Source organism: Pongo abelii, chromosome 9, assembly GCF_028885655.2.
Source record: "Pongo abelii isolate AG06213 chromosome 9, NHGRI_mPonAbe1-v2.0_pri, whole genome shotgun sequence".
Taxonomy (NCBI): domain Eukaryota; kingdom Metazoa; phylum Chordata; class Mammalia; order Primates; family Hominidae; genus Pongo; species Pongo abelii.
Window position 1 is genome coordinate 65,260,548 of NC_071994.2, and position 23,466 is coordinate 65,284,013.

The 23,466-nt window shown below is 46.8% G+C and overlaps 1 protein-coding gene across 6 annotated transcripts in view; it reads left to right on the top strand.

Annotated features, from left to right (window-relative positions):
* The first annotated feature begins 1,691 nt into the window (after nucleotides 1–1,691).
* DKK3 (dickkopf WNT signaling pathway inhibitor 3) overlaps nucleotides 1,692–23,466 on the top strand; it is a 46,673-nt gene continuing 24,898 nt past the window's right edge. The window contains exons 1-4 of one of the 6 annotated variants that reach the window (XM_063727948.1): nucleotides 1,692–1,828; nucleotides 2,839–3,077; nucleotides 9,089–9,226; nucleotides 12,722–12,805. In XM_063727948.1, coding sequence (XP_063584018.1) covers nucleotides 2,865–3,077; nucleotides 9,089–9,226; nucleotides 12,722–12,805 — 435 coding nt within the window. In that variant the 5' untranslated portion in view covers nucleotides 1,692–1,828; nucleotides 2,839–2,864. 6 annotated transcript variants of the gene reach the window in all.

The window sequence follows — 23,466 nt, forward strand, 5'->3', positions numbered from 1 at the left end:
GCTGGAAAACACCGGCAAGTAGTTTCCACATTTTTTGCCATTGTAAATACTGCCTCAGTAAACATCTTTATACATGTCTTCTTTTGCACATGGTCATGAGTTTCTGGAGGGTGGACAGCTAATTGTGAAATTGCTGTGTGGCCACTTTCTAGGCAATTTTCAGCAAGTTATATCTGCTTTGCTGCCATTTCCTCAACCATGAAATGGGTCCCTAGTTTATGACTTGGTAGCTCCCTCATAGAGAAAATGTGAGAACCTAAAATTTTAAATAATAATTCCAGAAAGTGTTTCCAATGCCCTAAAAGAAAAAATCAACCGTTCCTAGTGGATACAGAGCTTAGCCAGTGACACAATGGGAATTGTGGAAATGTAGAATGTTCTCTACTCTACCTATGATTGTCCTGGATGGCTCTGCACTCTCTGCCTGCTCTGTGCGCCTCACCTCACAATGGCCATCCAGACTGACCCTTTCTCCAACAAGTCCCCGACCCCACTGGGCTCCCCAGTCTGAGTTCTTTGGAGCTGACACTCCCTGTCCAGATCTGGTTTGGGCTCATCTCTGTGGTGGGCCCAAGGGCTTTTCCTTCGAGCCCATGAATGTCTCAGGCTGGTGCAAGGACTGGCATGGAGCTGGGCAGGAAGGCCACTTATATTTGAGACCTGTAGATTTTCTTACCGTTTCTTCTCTCTTCCTTTTTCTTTCTTTCTCTCTCTTTCTTTCTTTCACTTTCTTTCTCTCTCTTTCTCTCTCACTTTCTTTCTTTCATTTGTAGTTTAACCTAATAATTGAACTATTGATAAATTATTACATTTGGGAATACAAAATGTAGACTCCACACAAGAAAACAAGCGTCCCTTTGCCTGACACTTGGGGCAGTTCAATATAGAGAGATTTTTAGGTTCACTCTGAAAGTCAAGACCTCCAGACCGCATGGCAAAAGATGTAAGGCAGAAGACAATTTTATCCGGGGAAATTCCTGGTCTTTAAGCCAGCAACATGAAGGACTGGAAGAGCATGATGTGCTCTGTAAACCCGCAGCACTGCATTTCCTAGCTCGGCCCCACAATATGCCCCCACAGCACCCTCCAGAGGTTCGGCAGTAGTTTCTTCCTAATGTCCACTCTGCCCGAAGTGACAAGCTGGGGCATGTGGAGACTCAGCTCCAGGTTCCTGGACGAGCTCAGCCACCCCCAGAAAGCTAATGATTGCTCAACCAGGGCTTCCAGATGTCCAGGGGACAGAGCAAGAGATGCCGGGGAAGGGGGCTTTCCTTGCAGTTCAGGAGGGCCCTGCCCCAGGCCCAGAAGTAGAAGGGAAAGCGGCTGGAAGCTGTGTTTTGGCGGTAAACAGTAATGTGGGGAGTGCTGCAGAGAAAGGCAGTCTTGGGGCTTCAAGCTGGAGAGTAGTCAGCTACACTCAGGACCTCTGGCCAGCCCTGCATTCACCTGCTGTTTGGCCTGATCGTCTAACTTCTCTGATTCTCCACTACCCACTCCATATTACGTTTTTGAGACTTGTCAATGTTTTCCATTAGGGCTAATTGGGACACATACAAATCTGGTAACTTGGCCAGGGCGGGAAGGTAGGAAGCAGCAGAGCTGGCTGCAGGTGTCTGGTCCTGACCACTCCTCTATGCCACCCTTGAGGAGCTTGCTGACTTTCTCATGACGTTCTCCCATTCCAGGAGCTGCAAGTGCGTTGTCCCGGCTGGAGCACGGTGTCAACTATGGCAGACTAAGGCCAGCGGTGACGGCTTGAATGCCAGGCTGGGGGCTGGGATTTTTCCTGAGGATTTCACAGGACAGAGGTTGGCTTGGAAAGACCAAGGTGGGACTGAGGAACATTCCCCCTACCCCCAACCTCGGTGGGCTGTTGCAAGCCTGGAGGCCAGAGAAGACAGGGGCCTGGGATGCCGCGGGGGCAGGGGGAGGCAGTGAAGGAGATGGCTGCCTTCGGTAGAGCTGGTCGCGGAGGCAGAAGAGGAGGGTGTGGGGCGTGAGGTGGCCCGCGCCCGGGCTGGCCAATGGCCGGGCTGCGGCCCCTCCGCGGGGCGGGGTGGGCCTGGTGGGCGGGCGCGACTCGGGGGGGCCTGGTGGGCGGGCGGGGTGCGTCATGCAGGCTCCCTCGGGTACCGGCGCTGCCGCACCCCGCCGCGCTCCCGCACCCGCGGCCCGCCCACCGCGCCGCTGGCGCATCTGCACCCGCAGCCCGGCGGCCTCCCGGCGGGAGCGAGCAGATCCAGTTCGGCCCGCAGCGCAACTCGGTCCAGTCGGGGTGGGTGAGGGGCGGCGGCGTGGGAGGGGACGACTCGGCTGAGCTCAGCCTCCCTTGGGCGAATGTGGGGCGGGGCGCTCGAGTAGGACCCGACGCCAAGGGGAGGGGGCTGACCTGCGCTCGGTCCACCCCAGGTAGGGGCTGAGAGAGGCCTGGGGTGGAAGTGGGGGTCGGGCACTCTGACCTGTCTAGGAGGGGCTAGGGTTTGAACCGGGGACAGAGTCTAGGTGAGCTGGGGCTTGGGAGCTATTAGCGTAGAGGATCCGGGTTCGGTTGCTCTGGCGAGGGCTCTAGCATCGCAGGTGAGGAGCAGAGCTCAGCTTGTGCTCGAGGATGGGGGTGCGGGGTCCTAGGGCGATCGGGGCTTGGGCTGGAGCGGGTGGGGTCGTGTCTTTTCGGGTGTAGGGGAGCTGCGTTTTTAGGGGCCTCGGTTTCCTCCCGTCTCCGGGCGGGTGCGAGAAAGAGGGGCGCCAGGGGCGGGCAGCGGGGCGGAACGGGGCGGGGCGGCGGGCCCGGCGAGGGGGGTGGTCCGCGCGCCTCTGATCGCGTTCCGGGACACACAGGCGGCGGCTGCGGGAGCAGAGCGGAGATGCAGCGGCTCGGGGCCACTCTGCTGTGCCTGCTGCTGGCAGCGGCGGTCCCCACGGCCCCCGCGCCCGCTCCGACGGCGACCTCGGCTCCAGTCAAGCCCGGCCCGGCTCTCAGCTACCCGCAGGAGGAGGCCACCCTCAACGAGATGTTCCGCGAGGTTGAGGAACTGATGGAGGACACGCAGCACAAATTGCGCAGCGCGGTGGAAGAGGTGGGTGCGCCCTGGCGACGCGGGGCTCTGGGAAGCGCCAGACTGGGGGCAGCGAAGGCTGGGAAGGCATGGAAGAGCGCTGGCCAGGGACCTCGGGTCCCGCACAGGGCCTGGGAAGGGCCGACAGCAGATGCGGAGTGGCCTGGAGGCAGCGCAGGGTGATCCCGACTCCCGCCTCGTTTTGCCTCCTTGCCAAAAAGTCTGGTTCTGAGCCTGTCCACCGAGAGGCTCTGCAGCTGGACCCTCCCTAGGCAGCTGGGGCCACCACCTGCCTGCAGTTGGCGTCAGGCATGCCGTTGGCCTTTCCTATTGTCAGCGGAGGTTTGCAGGGCCCCTGGTATTCCAGCACTGTGGTTTCACAGAAACCCGAGGCAAGCTCCAGGCATCGCCAAGTTCTAACTTGTCCGTTATGCTTTGAGCTTGTTAGGATACCATGCAGGGACAAAGAGGCAAAGAGCCCTAAGCCTTGCCGGCAGTCTGTCAGGGCTGTCTTGCTTCTCATGCAATGTGGGGGCAGAGAGGGAAGATGGAAATCCTAAATCTCAGCACTGTATGAGGGGCGGATGAGGATGTGAGAGGCAATCCCCCCTCCACCCAACAGTGCTTCGCAGTTGTCCTGGGCTCAAGTCCTCCTCTGCCACTCAGTAGCAGAGTGACATTGGGCAAATCACTTAATATCCTGCACTTCAGTTTCCTGTGAACACTAAATGTCATATGTGTGGGCACCTGGCAAATAATAGGTGCGCAGTATTTAGCAACTATTATCAGATACCACGTACCTTAGCAAAGCTTTGCCTAGTTTCTGCCCTCCATCACCTCCAGGTCTAAACACTGTGGGTGGCATCTTGTTCTGTCCTCTGTGATGGTCACCCATGCATGCCCAGGGCTGCCTGGGCAGGAGATGTCACTGGCCCAACCCTCTCCATCCAGGTGTGGGGAGCTGTCCTTGGTGCCTGGGTTGGGTAGGTGTGGGCGCTGTTGGGCCCGATCTGTCTGTAGCCTGTGTCTAGAGAGGAGCCAGCCATCCCAGTGAAGGAGCCAGCAGGAAACCAACGTCCAGGCTGGTTCACTCCTGGTCTGGCTTCACATCCCTGCTGTCTCCAGCTTGGTAGCCCCCTTGGGCAAAGCCTTAACTGCTGGCTCTTGTCTCCAGGGAGAAGTTGCTTTCTCCCCGCAGCGCTTTGTAGTTTGGGGCTATTTCCCCTCCCACTCCACAAACTGCCTGTGGAGTTTGCAGTGAAGGGGACACTGGCTTGTGAGGCAGTGAATTGGGCAGCTGTCCTTGAATATCCACTGGACAGGCCCAGATCCTAAGACCCATGATCTTTCTGTTTCCTGTGATTGCAAAACAATCATGGCATGGAACAATTAAAGGGTGAAGGGATTCAGATAGACCCCAATGTCTCTTAACTCTGCAGCTTCAAATTAAATGGAGTTCGCAATGCCTCTGGTTCTAGGGCAGGCCATCTGCTTTCCTTATCCAGGTTCTAGGACTTTCCCTCCTGCACACAGATTCCCAGTAAGACTGACTAAGTCACCTCTATGTTTTTGTGCCCACCACTGTTCAGAAAGTCTGCAGTGTGGTCCTCTGATGTTAGCTTCTGCTGAGGGAGGAGAGAGAGCAGCAAGGGCCTCTTCAGTCTCTTCTTGAGCAGAGCAGCGTGGGGCCCTGCAGGACCTAGTGATGGGGTCTTCTCCATGGGCATTATCCAGACTGGATTTTGCCAAGACCCCAGCTTTCCTTCCTCTAGATGTGGCTCTGTGTAGGTTGGGGGGTTGAAGTTAGCCACCAGAGGAGATGTGGGCTGTCACTTCTACCCCACTCTTTCCCAGAGGTGTCCTCGCTGGCAGTGGGTACAGGATGAGAGAGGTTGAACACCATAGCAGGAGAACAGGCAGTGGGGACTGATCTTCCTTCATCCAGTCCCTGCTTTGCCACTTACTGGCAGTGGCATCCCGAGTCTGAAGTGGAGAAATGTCCACGTCTTAGGGTAAGGTGAGAATTAAATGAGATGATGCAAGTAAAGCAAATCAGTGAGTTGGGCAGCTGTCTCTGAATATCCACTGGTCAGGTCAAGAGCCCAAGATCCATGATCTTTGTTTCCTGTGATTGCGAAACTATCATGACATGGAACAATTAAAGGGTGAAGGGAGTCATATAGGCCCCAATGTCTCTTAACTCTGCATCTTCAAATTAAATTGAGCTTGTGATGCCTGTGGTTCTAGGGCAGGCCATCTGCTGACTGCCTAAAATGGGGTTAAGTAAAACAGGTGTAATACAGGTAGCTTCATTGTGAGGTGGCTGTAAGGATGACATGATGGTTGGTTGTAAATAAGTAACAGGTATCATTATCATCATATTAATAGTAGCAGTATGAATGATAACAAAACACCGCCAGTGTCTGATAGATTCTCAATAGAATCTATCTTTTAAAATATCTTAAACCATTAAAAATTAATCTTAAAATATTAAAAGTATCTTTTAGATATCTTCAAAAATAGAATACAATAGATTGTTTATAGACTGTGGTTATTAGTATTAACTTTTTGTGGAGCATGCCAGAATGCCCCTTAAATCTCATAGACACGGTATAATTGGTAGTCATTGTTCAGGGGAAAAATCAAAAAGGACCTGGACCAGATGCATTATTTGTTTACATAGTTGCATCATGAATCTCCTTTCAAGTAACTTCCTGGCATTTTCAATGTTCCAGCTGACTCAAGCTGTTGAAGTTTCTTAAGGGGAAGGACAAAGCAGCTCTACTTGTACGGTCATTATTGGGAGAAGCAAATCTTCAAATGGCTTCAATCTGGGATATTCCTACTTTCCTGTGTTACTATTCTGTATGCTACCAATCAATGTATTCTGAAGATATAACCACTCTGTTTCTCCTCCCCTCATGGCCAGCTCTGTAACTCACTAGTTTTAGAATGTTCTTACTGCCTCATCTATTCCTAGCAAGAACTCCAATACCAAGCCTGATTCATCTCTTCGATTTTTCCTACTATACCCCTTTTGCAGACACACAGATTTAACCAACTATAAGTGCCATTTTTAATAGCACTCATATTCCTCCCCTACGAAACAGCTCCTTTTGCTTCAGACTTAAGTTTCTCTTGCTAGTGGCAATAATAGTTGCGGTTGAAATTTCCATTGTAAACTATACTTTTAGTTCACGGTGCCATTTAAGAACCATTAGCTCATTCTGTTGAAATAACCAGTGGCTGAGCTGGGGGGATAAGTTTTATAAAAAGACTATCTGCTCAGCCCAGAGCAAATTCTAGGTTTGGCAACTTGCCAATTATTTGAAAGCCAAATTGATCCCGACGGGAATTTAAAAAACACTAAAACATTCTCTTCTTCTGGGTGGGTCCTCTCCAGCACCTTCAGTCTTCTTTTCCCCGCTGGGTTTTTTTCTATCACTAACCAGAGTGGTAACTGAGGGCAAGGTCTCTTGCTTTTAAGAAAAGTCATTTTCTTGCCTATTCTGTCTTCTATCTCAGCCCCATTTCTTCTCCCCTTTGTTGGCAAGCTCTTCAAACACATGATATCAACGTCTGCTCTTCCTGCTTCTAGCTACCCATTCCCTTCAGAACTCTGGCAAAACAAACTGGCTTCTTTTGAAACTGCCTTCTTAAAGGGCAACATGATAAAAACAGCTGTGTATTTCATCTTTGCTGTGTGGCAAATAGTGTATTTCATGCCTTAATTCTTATATCTACTGCATGGTCCTTAATTCTTATATCTACTCAACAAAGTAGGACATCCCTATTTTACAAATGAGCAAGCTGAGGTTTAGTGGGATTTGGTATCTTGCCCAAAGTCATACAGCTACTTTGTGGCAGAGCCAGGACTTGAACCCACCTTGTCTGACTCCAGAATCCTGGTACTTTCCACTGTGTTCCTCTCCGAGGTTGCTGCAGGCAATGACTGGACTCATCCAGTGGCCATCTCTCAATGGCTTGATCCTTCTAGACTTACTTAGAGTCTTTCCCACCTAGAAGGTCCCTACCCAGAGGTAGCTCCCATCTCCTAGACCTAATTCTAGCCAGTTTCCTGACTCCCCTCTCTTTCTGGTCTACTCTTTATATTATTTTCCCGCTAGTCTTCTGGAACTTGCTGTAGTGCCCTATTGCCTGGAACAGAGATTCTTAACTGGGGATCAGAGGGAAGGGAGGGAAATCCTCAGAATCACCTGAGAAGCTCAGTATTATCAGGGTCTCATCTCTAGAAATCCCAATTCAGCAGGTCCATGAAGGGATCCAGATATTTCAGTTTTTTAAACTTTTGGACCTGACTCTGTAATCACAGCTTCCCCATACGGTTGCTGTGAATATTCAAGGCATCTGGTGCAACGACTCAGACATAGTCAATGCCCCAAACATGGGGGCTATTCTTAGAATTATTATTGTTATGAAGCCAGTGATCAAGTTTCAAACATCTCAGCAGCCATCTCAGAATCCAGCACAGCACTGTGTGCACTGCGGCCACTGACTAAGTCCTTGTTGAGCCTTTCTGCCTACCAGGTTTTATTCACACTTTGAGTTTAGTGTTTTCGTGTTGCATTGAGACATGAGGATTCTTTCCTCTTATCCTTCTCAGCTCAGCAAACCTGGTGGTTAAAGCAGGGGCTCATCTAGTACTTAAGGGGATAGAGGACAGTAATTTTTTTAAAATAGGAAAATACTTTTTGAGCATTCTTTTTTAAAAAATAAAAGTAGCCCATAGTCAAAAGTAGCAGTGTTGGAAAATTGCCAACTATCAAGTAGAACTTCTCTTTGTGTCTCTCATTTGAAATTCCTAGAGAGAGTATCTGATTGGCTCAATTAGTCTATGATGTGGTCTCCCTTTGGGTCCCATCAGCTGTGAACAGGTCACATTGTCAACTGCCCACTCATCAGGGCCAGGACAGGGTGATAAATCTGGAAGGGGAAGTTGGGTGCAGATATGAGGTCACTGACATATCTGGTATAGATGTTATGGAGGATCATGAGCCTGGAGGATTTGAGGACGGTGGCCACAGAAACCTGACACCAGAGAAGAACATATGTTTAAGAAGACCAGAAGGGGTGTGGACCCGGGGAACTGGTTAACTGACCCTCTACAAGGGTCCCTCTGCAAGGATTTCCTACAAGGGTACCCAAGAGGTAGGGTGGGGAAGGAGACACAGCTGTGGCCCTACCTACGGGGAATAAGTTTAGGTTCCCTCCATCCCCTGCCCCTACCACCACCACGAACAGGTCCTGCCACAAGGACTTAAGAGCAAATAGTGTATTTGGGATGTGCTCCCAGAAAACACTAGCAGGAAGTGGGAAAGTGTGATGAAAGGAAAGAAAGACAATCAGTGGTATGCCCGCAAGCAGGTTACTGCTGCGGGCATCTAGGGCTCCATCCCACTGGGGGCCTCAGAGGGAGACTACGTAGATTCTACATGCTTTAGAATTGTCTAGCGAAGGGAGAAGCTAGACTGTTTACCTCCATAGCCTGCCTCTCATTGCTAGAATGTTAACTCCCTAGCACTTGGGGCCTGTGTAGACTGAGCATACTTTGGTGACCAGAGAATGCCCTCAGAGAGAGACAGAGTTGGTTGTTGGCATGTATGGGAACTGGATGCAGGTGACCTCCAGATTAGGCCACCAGGAGATGGGCAGGGCATCAACAGCGTTTATGCAGGGAGCAAGACTATTTAATGGAAACATGTTCAAATCCCAGCTCCACCCTTTTCTGGGACTCTGGGGAATTTATCTAGTCTTCCTGAGCCTCAGTTTCCCTATTTGTAATATGAGGACATTAACACCCACCTCCCAGAGAGGTTGTGAAATTTCAGTGCTGTAATATATATAAAACATTTAGTATAATATCTTATCATAGTGAGTACTCAATTAATAGCACCTATCATCATCATCATTCTTTGTAATTTCAGAAGAGGAAAAGAGATTTTTTTTTCTAATAGCCACCCATTTGTAACAAGAGAGAATAATTTTGGTCATTAAATTCATCGATTTAATAGATGGAGGCGGAAGAAGCTGCTGCTAAAGCGTCATCAGAGGTGAACCTGGCAAACTTACCTCCCAGCTATCACAATGAGACCAACACAGACACGAAGATTGGAAATAATACCATCCATGTGCACCGAGAAATTCACAAGGTAAGTCATGGCCAGCACTTCCTCCTTTCTATAGCCTCCAGTCCCATCAGAGAACTAAGGTTTTTTTGTTTTTTTTTTTCATATGTGATATACAAGCCCAAAATACAATTGAGCATCATAAAATCAGATTGAAAACCAGAAGGAGTAATGTTGCTGTTTAAAGTGGAGAGACAATGTATCAGGATCCTAAACTGCTTTTGCATTTAAGCAATATATTTAACCCTAGGCTTCCTGCCAGTCCAGTTGCAAAGGAATGTCCAGGGATTATCATTTCAAAAAAGAAAGCCTTTTTTTGAAAAAGGTCTAAAAAGACCCTTTCCTAGCATTGAATTTGTGGAATTGATCTATCTCATAGGTTTTTATGTATGTCTCAGTAGAGATTGAACTAGAGACCATGTTATGGTGACTTGACCCTCACTTTTTTTTAGGAGGAATGTAAATATGATATACCCCATTTCCAAAAGAGAAACCCTCTATTGCTACAAAATTAAACATTCGTTTGCTGGTTGTGTGTTCAAAATTCTATAGCAGATTTTTCCCCAAACTACCACCTGTCTAAGTGCCTCTTGGTCTAACATCATGCATGAAGAAAAACCAGGTTCATTTCCATTTCTGACCTGATGAAGAAAGCTCTGCAAATCTCGAGGAACATAGCACTAGCTTGCCCCTGGTGTGCAATGTCTCTGACATGATTTGGCAGGACTCTGAGAGCAAACTGCCTAAGACTGTGTGCTGTGCAGATATTCAGGGTCATTGTTAGCACCCCGTTGTGAATATCAAGGAGCCTGCCCGCTCAGCTCATCTCAACTCCTGTATGCAAGGCCGCAGTGGCTTTCACAAAAGAGCCTCACTTTTATTCAAGTGCCCAGGTAATTACTTGCTTGAAACAATAGTGTTTCTGTGCCACAGAGCATAGGGGATCAATTTTTATGTGCCGTTGCCTTGACTATAAAGTAGCTTTTGTGTGGCACTTCTCCCACTGCATAGTAATGGGCTCAGTTGGATGGATCAGCTACAGAGTGTATCCTCCAGGTAAATGAATGAGTTTACCAGCAGAACATAATCCTTTGGCATTGCTCATCTGCGACTGAAGAATGTTTTCAAAGTGATTCTTTTATTCTTGTCAAAACCAATATCAAGCCATCCTTTCTGACAGTAACTAACCAACAGGTTTGGTTGCTTCTTAAAGTTGCTTCTTGTAAATGTCAGAATACCTGAGTGTGAGTCCTACCAGTCACTAGTGTGATTTTTGAAAAATTACTTAAATGTCCTGATTCTCACTAACTGCATTTATGAAATAAGGATATCAACATCTACATTACAGTATTGTGCAGGTCAAATGACCTAAAGTATATGAAAGCTCATTGTAAACTGTAAAGTGCAATGCAAAAACCAGTGTTCTTATTATTACTGTTATTATAATAGTTATGTTATCAACACAGTGCGTAGTTCTCAACTGGGTTTTATAGAACACTAATCTTCAGCCAGGCGTGATGGCTCATGCCTGTAATCCCAGCACTTTGGGAGGCTGAGGCGGGAGGATCACTTGAGGTCCGCAGTTCGAGACCAGCCTGGCCAACATGGTGAAACCCCATTTCTAATAAAAATACAAAAAAAAAAAAATTAGCCTTAGCCGGGCATGGTGTCACGTGCCTGTAATCCCAGCGACTCGGGAAACTGAGGTAGGAGAATCACTTGAACCTGGAGGCAGAGGTTGCAGTGAGCTGAGATCATGCCACTGCGTTCCAGCCTGGATGACAGAGTGAGACTGTCAAAAACAAACAAAAAAAGGCCAGGCATGGTGGTTTATGCCAGTATTCCCAGCACTTTGGGAGGCCAAGGCGGACGGATCACCTGAGGTCAGAAGCTCGAGACCAGCCTGGCCAACATGGCGAAACCCTGTCTCTACTAAAAATACAAAAATTAGCTGGACATGGTGGCATGCACCTGTAGTCCCAGCTACTCAGGGAGGCTGAAGCAGGAGAATCACTTGAACCTGGGAGGCGGAGGTTGCAGTGAGCCGAGATCATTGCACCACTGCACTCCAGCCTGGGCGACAGAGCAAGACTCTGTGTCAAAAGACAAACAAACAAACAAAAAACACCAGTCTTATGCAATGCTTTATAAAAGAAGAGCTCAGTAGTAGTGAAACATATTTGGAAAACATAATTCTTCTTCTGGAGATTTAAGGAAAACACAAATTGTTATAATAAAGGTTCTAATAAGTCATGCAACCCATACATACAGGCTTGTAGAATTTTTAAAAATATGACATTGGTTAATTCTATAAGAAGCTGGCATAAGGGAAGAGATCATTTCTTTGGGGGAGAGGAATTATTTAGGTAAAAATGTAAAAGCATGGTCCTTACCTTCTCAGAGCTAGAATTTGATTCCCTTCTGCAAATTAGTACTAGAGTTTCCACTTTGTCCTGGCTGCAGATTCCTGTGATATTAGAGCTGGCAGAGACCTTAAAGATGATGTAGAAGTGAGAAAATTTTGAATCAGAGAAAATATATTATTTGTTCCAAGTGACATACTAGATGGTTATTGGCGACTGAGACAGAGCTCAAAGAACACACATCTCCTAGCTCCTGAGCCAGCGTCTTTTCTTTTCTTTCTTTCTGTTTGTTTGTTTGTTTGTTTTTGAGATGGAGTCTCACTCTATTGCCCAGGCTGGAGTAGTGCAGTGGCATGATTTCGGCTCACTGCAACCTCTGCAGCCCAGGTTCAAGCGATTCTCCTGCTTCAGCCTCCCGAGTAGCTGGGATTATAGGCACTTGCCACTGTGGCTAAATTTTGTATTTTTAGTAGAGATGGGGTTTCACCATCTTGGCCAGGTGACCAAACATCTTTTCTGTCCTTCATCACCAAACCAGACATTAGACATGACCTTTCATGGGGCAGGAACAGCCTGGGTTCTATGTTAGGCTTAGCTTTGAGATGCCTGCACCTGGTTACAGAATCAGAGGCAGACAACAGATAGAGGAATATTGGAACAAGTCTCTCATTGTACTTAAGCACTTTCTTGATGAAATGAAACCATTCACTAGAATCAGGTAGGGCTGCTAGAGCTAAAACCTGCTTGCTTTTCATGAAAGATGTTCAACTAGACACCCAGACTTGTAATTTGTCAAAAATAAAGTTGACATTGAGTTTCAAGTGATGAGCCCCAAGAAAGATAGAAACAGCTGACATCTTTGAGCATTTTGCTGGGTGTCAGGCACTGTGCGGAGTGATTTTTCTGGATCCCCTCATTTCCTCCTCATAGCAACCCTATGAGGCTGACTCTGTTAACATCTCTTATCACTGTGCCCAGGGGAAGCCGTCCATCTTACAGCTGCTGGGGGAACTCAGACAGAAAGCGGGGTGGGCATTTTGACTCCTATACTGGATGCTCCTGCTTCAGAAAATGGAAAACAAAACACAAAAACAACTTGTGGAATTTGTCCAGAATTCCTCCTATTTTTACTTTCATTGTACCTATTTTACTATAGATAACCAACAACCAGACCGGACAAATGGTCTTTTCAGAGACAGTTATCACATCTGTGGGAGATGAAGAAGGCAGAAGGAGCCACGTAAGTTGTCATTTCCCCTGTACTTGCACCCCGACACACTGACTTTCATTTTCATTCAGTTTGCCAACGGTGACTCAGATGCAGACCATGGGCGGGAGGGAGTGGAGTCTCCTGACTCATTTCTACCAGGATTCCTCAATTCCTACATTTCTGACCAGACAGATGCAGTCCAGTAATAGGTTACGCCTCCATGCACTTGGCATCAGAAACAACAGAGAAATTAAATTGAGTGGTCATTTGCATGGCCCATCTCAGCTTTGAAAGGGGTACAAGCAAGCACCAGATATGTTGACTGGGACTTTGGTGACAGACCTGGTATATCAGGTGGCGAAATCCCCAAAGCCTTTGGGATGGCTACCCCTTTTGTAATCCCACCTCTGGTCAGGCAGTTTGAGAACAAGAACACCTTATGTGGAGCCCAGTGGCCTAAAGGGAAAAAGGCTGTCCGTCCATTCCAGGGCTAGGCTCTGGTCCCCTGTGATTGCTTCTGTTAGTTGCCTGTTGCTTAGTCCAGAGGAAGAATGGATTTCACAGAATTATAGAGTCATAAATTTGGAAGGGGTGTGATCTCACAGAAAGAAAACCTGGGCACAGGTTGGGGGATGACCCAGTTGGAGTCACTGGTCTCCTAACTCCCAGACCAGAGGTGGCTCAACTGCACTTCATCTTCCCAAAGATATGTTGGCTTCGGATGCACACGCCTGCTGGGAAGTGGCCAGCAGGGAAAGTGTGCCTTTTTTATGAAGACCGCAGGAAGCCAGCCCCCCCTGTATCCAGATGGCTTATGCATCCTCAGCCTTCCCAGGGCACTGAGGATTTTCCCCACCTCTTTTGGTCTGATGGCTGGAAGAGAACCAGTGTACGGATGACAGTTAGGAAGGTGGTGTTGTCTTGGTTAGTAGCTGATGGATTTTTTCCCTTGTTTTTGGCACAGTGCTCAAATGTCGGGAGCTGGCCAACATTTACAGCAGGCTGGGGGTCCAGTTGGCTGTGTGCAATGGTAGTGACCCACCATTCAAGGGAGCCTGGGGGTGGGGGGAGGAACTGTGCAGTGAAGTGGAAAGGGCACTGGCTGTGGAGTCTAGAAGCCCCACTTTGTCACCTACCAGCTAGGGCACCTCGGTTTCCCCATCTTCAAGTGAGGTAACAATGTCCATCATCTCTCCCAGCCCTGGCAGCACAGAAGCCTCTGAAACAAAGACAAGGTTAACTAAGGCAGGGATGGAAGAGAGGCCAGCTTCCAACGGTGGGAAGAGAGAGAAGAACGCAAAACAAAAACCAGCCAGCCATAGAATATGATTATGGTCCTAGAAGGAAGTGGTTTAGAGTGTTCCAGATCTCAGGCTGTGTTTGGGGTTTGATGAAGGATTGAGGCCTGAGCAGAGTTGTAGAATGAAAAGGGCAGGGGAAGCAGAACTCACAGGGCTGTGAATTAGGAAAAAAGCCTTTGTTCTCAAGTCAAAAAAAAAAAAACTTAATCTATCATTGCACAATGGTATAGCTGTGCTCTGGGGAGGGCAGCAGCCATGCCTGTGAGCACATCTGCACCTGCTGGAGGACCAGGTATACATGAGGCTGCCACATGTGCATCCCATGCTGCCCCCTCCACCCTTGCAACGAGGCAGCTGTGTCCAGTTGGTGCCTTTTAGTCAGGGGAACTGAGACTCTGAGAGTGGGATGGGGAAGAGACAAGATCTTGAACATGCCAAGGGCATGCTTGGGGCAGAAACTGGTTGCCTGCACTTTTGTGCTGTGTGTCACTTTTCCCAAGCATGCATGGCCTTGTGTGCCCCTGTGTACTCTGCTTCAGATCTCATCTAGGAGGCCCAGAATCTCCACACCTGCCCACGCAGTCTCCTGTGGCCATTGTGTGATGGAGGACACACCTTGGCCCCCTTGTGCAGGGCAGAATCCGAATCCCCACATACGACAGTCCTGAGAATGCAGGAGGTTGAGGGGAGCAGTACATCTAAGAACCCCACATGCCGGAGGCTCGCCAAGGTTGTCTTGATGCCTGCTCAGACCCTCGGGATATGAGCATATTGGATTTCTATATTAGACAAAATTCCCGTTTGATTAACTAGAAGGGAGACCTGGGGCGTCTGGTGCTTGACTGGCCAGTGTCTGGACGATCCCACAGGGCTTTGGAGAACAGATTGGAGACTTTTCAAGCCACCTGTGAGAGGGATGTCATATGGCAGAGAATGTGGCATGTGTGCCTCACTACAGAGCTGCACTCATTGTCGCAGTGGCTTGCTCAGAGTCAGGGAAGTGAGATCTAGTTTCCCATGTCCACAGAATTCTTTCATTCAACCACCTTCCTATTCCTGGGCTCACTATCGTCCTAACACAGTTGATCTAGGGCTTCAGCATCGTCTTTACAGAGACACGGAGCTCTTTTTCTGAATAGAAAGCGATAAAGACTAGTTTACTATCAAAGGAATGCAGGAGACTGTGCATTGTCACCACTGTCTCATTCTATCATTTTGCAATTTAATGATTTTTACAGTTGGTTCTGAAATGCGTTACACACTGCAGAAACTTTCTCTCAGAGGGAAAAGGGAGATTTGCCATGGCAAAGGACAAATCATATGCTGTGTAAACCTTAAAATACTGTACACAGGAGCTAAATTTTCAGGCTTTAAAATTTCCAGATGAATTCAATTAAAAGTAATCACCACGCACCCTATACATTCCTTTCTTCAAATGCTGGAATAAGTATTAATATGTATGGTAACCCAAGGAGGCTCACAGAAAGTTACAGAGAGTAACACTATATGCCTGTCTAGAAATTGCACGCAGTATGTGCAAGGCCCTGGTCTGTTTTTACACTCAAATGTGAAAGGGGAAAAGGACACCGCAGCTTGTTATTTCACCTGAGCACGTCGGCTGATGGGGATGTGGTCTGACGTCTTTGTTGTGAGACTTTTGTGCTGCACTTGCCGCCTGCCCCACTTCACAGGTCAGCGGCAGACGCACTGATGCTGTGCTGCTTTTGTGCTGGGGGTGAGGAGGAAAGCAGCATGTAGAAGCTAGAGCATGGGCAAGCCATTGTGCATTAATAGAACACTTTTATTTATGGAACTGTGTCCCCACATAGGAAGAGTCTGGCCCAATTAGCCAAGGCACCCTTTTGATGGCACACATCCTCTTTAAAATCCAACTCGCAGCTACAAGGCTTACCACATCCTGCATGTGTTGTCTTTCCAGTTTCACATTAGAATATGATGTTGAAAGTGAGCTGCTTTGTATCTAAGTGAACACATCTAGTTTGAAGCTATAAGTTCAATCACGTACAAGCAACTCCAAGATACTGGCCAAGACTTCTGAGAGGCTGGGTACAGTGGCACACACCTGTAGTCCCAGCACTTTGGAAAGCTGAGGTGGGAGGATCACTTGAAGACAGGAGTTCAAGATCAGCCAGGGTAAGAAATTGAGACCCCTCTACAAAAATAAAAAATAAAAAAATTAGCTGGGCCTGGTGGCGCATGCCTGTGGTTCCAGCTACTCAGGAGGCTGAGGCAGGAGGATCGCTTGGGCCCAGGAGGTCGAGGCTTCAGTGAGCTATGATTGCATCACTGCACTCCAGCGTGGGTGACAGCAATACCCTGTCTCTAGAAACAAACAAACAACAGACTTCTGAGGCCACAGGTGGATGCATTTTCCTGCCAAAAGCACCCAGCTTGTAGAGATTTGAGTGACCCAGTGACTTCCTTGTTCCAGTGCTGGTGGTGGCTTTTTGACTGGGACAGCAGACTGAGGACAGTGATCATGGAGTTCCTGACAAGTGTGAGACCGCGTGTTGTGAGGATACTTTGCCTGTTAAATGTATTGGAGCCTGGGGAGAATGGGGTGTTAAGCCATGGCCGTCTTTTCCCATGGAGCGGTGAGCACCCATCACCTCCAAGCCCAGAGAGACCAAGCGAGAAAGTGGGAGAGGAAAGTGTATCGAACAAGCCCTTTCTCCCTCAGGTCTCAAGTTCTTCCCTGACCCTAACTTGTTCATACACTCTAGAGTGGGGTGCTGGCTTTGTTTTCTCCCCACGCCCTGGTTTTTGATGCTGGACTCAATCCATTTAATAGAGTGTCAGAAGGTAACATGATGAGGAATCCCTGGGAGCTTATTATCTTAACAGAAGTGCACCACGGGAGGGTGCAGCACCTCTAGAGGGACTCAATCAGTTCCCAGAGGATCTGCCTCCTGGGGAGACCTGCAAGGTCCAGGGAAGCTGGGGTGGTGGCTGAGTCCCAGGAAATGCAGTGTCCATTTTGAGGCAGAATGAAGAAGTTTGAAGAAGGTAAGATGCAGACCTCAGTTCGAGCCCTGCATTGACTTTTACAAGCTCTGCCCTTTGTGACTCGGTTTCTTCAACTATCAAATGGGGCTAATAATCCCCCTTTCACAAGACTGAGTGAGAATCTAGTGTGGCAAGGTTTATAAAAGCTCTTTGTGTGAGGTTCATTATTACTGAAGGGTAATTAAAACTGGGTTCTAATTTGCTGGTTCCCAGCAACTTTACGGAAAAAAGAATGGCATGAGACTGGGGGGAAGTGCATAAGGTCTCCACAGGCACAGGCATCTTTCTTCTGACGCTTGTAGCCTCGGGCTGGTTTCATTCTGCAGCAGCCTGCCTCGCTCTCTGAGTGATGTGCTCTGCCAGAAGCTCTGTGCTCCTGGCCACGAGGCTGACTCATCCCACTGCTGTTCCTAATCGTGCCTGTCATATATGTCTAGGTTGGGGATTGGGGATACAGACAAAGGGAAGGATAGGTCATAATGAACGACCCGGGGAATAGGCGATGGTTGGGTACTGACAAGTTCCAAGTTGGGGCCCCAAGTTGGCAAGGGGTGATACTGGTTTCTGCAGAAAGAAACAGACTTATTGTCCTAAGGTTGATAGCAAAGGCTTGTGTGAATGTTCGGTTCCATAGTCTGATAACCACACAGAGTTTGGGTACATTTGTGTTTCGAGATTTATATTTTGCGTTGAGTTTGTGATTTATGGCTAAATATAAGGTCCTCTTGCATTATTCAGTAGGAAAAGATATATAAGAAAAATTGAAGAGCTCTGTCATTCTGAGACATGGGTAAATAATTCCCAAATAAATAAAGTTGATGTGGGTGAGCAATTTTTATGGGGTAGACATTTCTTTTTGTGCTGTTACCTGGTATATTAAGTTGCACTCCCCTCAACCTCAATATCTTCCAAGAAGGAATTCATTAAATAGAAGTGATTCCACATCTAAAATCAAAATACTGTGGAGTTAATACTGTGGAGATGGTATAAAAGATTGTCTTCAATCAAACATTAAGTGAAAAAAAATTGCAGAACAGTATATATAATATTTAAAGTATATAAAATATACATATATGGTATATGAAATATCTTAGTTTTAGAAAAAAGTATGCATAAAAAATCCTGGTAAAACATATATTAAATCATTAGTAGATCTTTCCAGAGGATTTTAAGCTTGCAGAGACTTTTCCTTTATAGATTTCTTTATTTTAAAAAGAGTTTGTGGATTTACAATTTTGGTCTAAACATCTCTCTATATTTTTGAATGGTTTTGCAAATACTTTCAGTGTAAATGCTAGAAATCAAATTGCTAAGTCAAAGGGTATGCATATCTAAAATTTTGAGAGATACTGACAAATTTTCCTCTAGGAAGGCTACACCCATTTTATTTTTAGCATCAACTTCTGAGGCTGTGTTTCACCAGCCCTCACCTACAGTGGGTGTTAACAGTGCGTGATCATATGATAGGCAAAGAAAAAAGATATCTTCTTTTTGTTTATATTTCTTTGATTATTAGATCAAAGAAATATAAAGATCATTTGCATTGCTGTAAAGGAGTACACAAGCCTGGGTAATTTACAAAGAAAAGAGGTTTATTTGGCTTACAGTTCTGCAGGCTGTACGAGCATGGACCTTGTTTATATTTCTTTGATTATTAGATCAAAGAACTATAAACAAGGAGGATGGCTGTTTGAGAACTGTAAATTTTATCAAATGTAGAGTCTGCAAATTTATCTTATCCCTTCTTTTCTTTGTCAGGGAGAAAGGTCAGTTTTGCATTCCAGGCCGTGCCCAAGAGCAAATACTGTCTATTCCAGTGTGAGGTGATTAGGGAGGTGGGAAGTCCTAGCAGGAACATTTGAGTGTTCAATGTCTATGTGAGGCGGCTGATGGGCTGAGTCACAGGGGGTGGGTGGTGGGGACATGCGGGCTACTGCCTCCACCCCTGCGAATACAAACAAGGTTTAAATGACTGCTGATAGAAGCAGCACTTCAGAGGGGGTGGTTAACAGCTCGGGCACACGCAGATCCAGTTCAAATGGCAATTCTATTGCTTATTAGCTGTGTGCCTTTGGTTGAGTTCCTGAACTGCTCTAAGCCTTAGTTTTCCCATATGTAAAATGGGCTTAATAACGGTACCTTCCATGTAGTATTGTCATGAAGATAAAATAAAATAACCCAGGTCAAAATATTATACAATACCTGGAACATAAAGAATAAGAAGTCAGTAAATAGCAGGCATTTGTTATGATTTGATTATTTTGGTAGCCCAATCGATGGCTATCAAAATTATCAGTATTAATTCATTCATTTATTTGCACATTCTTTGAGTACTTGCTACGTTTTTGGCAGAGAAGTGTAAAAGACAGTCTCTAACATCAGAGAGCATCCAGGCTAGTAGTGGACAAAAAAAATAAACAAGTCATTACAATATGGATGCATAATTTTGAAAGGCAAAGGTTGCACAGGGCATTGTGGGGGCATGGTGCATGGGAAAACCAGGTAGCCATGGAAGACTTGCTTGGGAGACAGTTCTCTATGGGTCTCTTGTTTCTGCTCATTTTATAAGCAAAGGCACTTCTTAGTCCATTTGCATTGCTATAAAGTAGTACACAAGCCTGGGTAATTTACAAAGAAAAGAGGTTTATTTGGCTTGCCGTTCTGCAGGCTGTACTAGCATGGCACCAGTGTCTGCACCTGGTGACGGCTTCGGAAAGCCCCCACTCATGGCAGAAGATGAAGGTGAGCAGGCATCACATTGTGAGAGGAAGTGGGGGGAGGGAGGAGAGAGAGAGAGAGAGACAGAGAGAGAGAGAGAGGAGAGGTGCCAGGCTTTTTTCTGTTTTTTGTTTTTGTAGAGGCAGTGTCTCACTATATTGCCCAAGCTGGTTTTGAACTCCTGGCCCCAAGAGATCCTCCCACCTCGGCCTCCCAAAGTGCTGAGACTATAGGCATGAGCCACTATGTCCAGCCTCTTTTTAACAATCAGAACACATGGGAACTAATAGAGCGAGAACAGCACCAAGCCACTCATAAGGGATCTGCCCCCATGACCCAGCTACCTTCTGCTAGGTCCCACCTCCAACACTAGAGATCAAATTTCAACATGAGATTTAAAGAGGACAAATATCCAAACTATATCTGACACTAATTGATCTCTTGTTCCAAGCCATCTTTTCTAGGCAGTGGCCTTGAAAAACAGAGCTAGCTCTCCCTTCTTGGCAGAGGGCAGGTTTGCTTGCAGTCCATTATCAAAGGTTTGGGTTCTCTGAGCTTGAGATCCCTTAGGTGTGATGTAAACCCAATGCATGTGTAGCATCCATCTGGACCCCTCCATGTGGCAGTGTGGAACCTGCAGGCAAGGAGAACTGATACAGACAAGAGGCTTATGCTTTTTCTGTGTTGCTGAAATAAAGTCCTTTGTCTCTGACCCAGAAGTCTCATGTCTTCTGCTAGCAGCCATGAAACTGTGGCAGGAACATGTATCATCTTGCAAGTAGAATAGAACCTTAGACCCTTCACATTTCTTGACAGGCTCCCTGGAAGAGGTGGCAGTTGAGCTGTATTTTGAATGATGTCTAGGAATTCTCAGTTGTGGGGAAGAAGGGTATTCCGTGAAGAAGTATTTCTTGTTCAAAGTCAAGGAGGCATGTGGAAATAAGAATATGTTGGAGGAACACTAAACAATTTAGAATGCCAGAGCTGGAGATGTGCTTGGGGGAGCAGCAGGTGAAGCTGGGGAGAGACAGGGATGAGATCAGGCAGGCCTTTGAGAACCATGCCAAGGAGTTAGGAATACATGCTGAGTTAGGAACATATCCTGCATCTGCAGTGCTTTACCATGTCCTGTGCTGTATACTGTAATGAGACTTCATGCAATCCCTAGAGGAAAGAGCCAGGAAGATGTGGTTTGGAAGACAGACATTAGTGGGGATGGGGCTTTGCTTAATCCTGCTGAAGCTGAAGGCCTGAGCCCCTTTGGGCTGCAAAGCCTGTACCCTGCAAAAAGCCTGGCTTCTGGCCTTGAAATCTGGAAACTGTTACTTAGAAATGGAGCACTCTGCTTTTTATTGGTGCCAGTAGACAGGACAGATAAGTGACAGTAATTGAACTTGAAATCTCATTAGGTTGATGGTGCCGGCTGCAGAACAAGCTGATTTATGTGGTCTCTGAGTAGCCTGGGCATGTCAGGGGCCCAACAGCTCCTCCATGCAGGTGTGTGGCTGTCCACTGCTCTCAGGACCTGGGGATCGTTCCAGACAAGCCTGGATAACTTTCACCATAGGGTCTTTGTATCCTGGCTGCCAAATTTGTGGCCCTGTCCTTTACCTGTTGGCATCATTCCAAAAAACTCATTGAGTCCATTTTGTTTTGTTTTTAAAATAACATCAAGGGCTACAACATGTCCCAGTATTCCCTTATTTAGTCAGGCGCTGTGCCAGGCAACTGACTTGCATTCCTTCACACGATCCACATGACAATGATACAAGGCAGACACCCAGTTGACCCCATTTTACAGATGAAGTAACGGTGGCTCAGAGAAAATTATAAAACAGAACTTGTAGGTGGCTGAGCCAGTACTAAAAAAGAGAAATAAAATGAAACACTTAGGTCTTGTGGATTCCAAAACTTCCAAGACTCATGTTCTTAATGGAACATACAAAAATTGTGATAAAATGTATATAATATAAAATACCATCTTAACAATGTTTACACATATAATTCAGCAGGGTTAATTATACTGGAGAAAAGAATTCTCCAGAATTCTTCTCATCTTGCAAATCAGAGATGCTATACCCATTAAACAATGCCCCCCTCCTCCAATCCCCTGGCAACCTCCATTCTTCTTTCTGTCTGTATGATTCTGACCACTCAAAGTACCTCATATGAGTGGAATCATACTGTATTTGTATTTTTGTGACTGGTGAATTTCTCTTAGTATAATGTCCTCAGGGTTCATCCATGTTGTAGCAGGTATCAGAATCTCATTCCTTTTTAAGGCTGAATGATAATACATGGTGTGTGTATATACATAGATATATTCATATATTCATACCATGTTTTGTTTCTCCATTCATTTGTCAATGCACCCTTGGGTTGCTTCCACCTTTTGGCTGTTGTGAATAATGCTGCTATGAACACAGGTATGCAAATATCTCTTTGATATTCTTTCATATCAAATGCTTTCAATTCTTTTGGATATATACCCAGAAGTGGAATTGCTAGATCATAAGGTCATTCTACTTTTAATGTTCTGAGGAAACACCATACTGTTTTCCATAGTGGCTGCGCCATTTTGCATTCCCACCAGCAGGGCACAAGGTAGAAGTTTTTTTTTCAACCTTTCAGTCTTCATGACTGTAGGCACTAGAGGACATAAGTGCCCAATGTGAGCTGAAGGACTGTCTCAAAATTTCTGGCCCCTGCTGTCCTTGGATAAGGCAGTGCCTTCTCCAACTCTGTTTCCAGCGGTTGCCTCTGCAGCGTGGCAACCATAGTCTCAGGGAGTGTTTTTAAAGCTTAACTGATGCCACTGACCTGAGTTTCTCACCCCTCACCCTGGTCTGTAGCCAACATGCTGAAAACTTCCCCTAGGCCTGGGCGTATGCAGGCTCAGACTACATCTTGGAGATTGTGGGGATCCAGAGATGTGATTTCCTTGACTATTCAGGAATTAACACCCACTCCACACCCTCCTTTATGAGCCCCACCCTTACCCCCTCCATGGTGTCCTCAAAGACTCCCCAGAGGCATGAGGGGCCTCCCACTTCCCTGTAAAGGGGCTCCAGACTCCCAAGAGGTCCTACTGGGGACTCAGGCCTCCAAGGAGGTTTTGTGGTGATGATGGTTGTTTATCAATTCCCACCTGTGGTAGTGAGGGCTTCCTGGGAGGTAGGCCAGGAGACAGTGCCAACAGAGGCCCCAGTCACGCCGTCTCCTCTTCCAGGGTCAGAGCCCGGAGCAGTGGAAGGGAAGTGGGTCGGGATGGGAAGTGGGGAATGCAGAAGGACATGTTTGATGCTCCCAGGGAATTCACAGTCATGCCCCCAAATCTAACAAATGAGCTGGTCTCTCAAATCAGGCAGGAAACCTCTACTCTTGGTCACATCCCCAGCAGACTGTGGGAAAAATAACGGATGGAGATTGAGTCATCTAAATGTTTGCTCAGATCTCATTGCTCTGTCTACTGTCAGTTTCATTTTTCACCTCCACCTCCTGGAAGAGAAAGAATAAACAAGATATTTGGGTACGTTTTAGGGGAGCATAGTGGTAGAATTTGGAATCCAAACTGCTGCCAGTTGAAATCCCTGCTTCTAGGGCAACTTCCCTCATGGCTCTGAGCATTGGTTCCTGCTCTGTGAA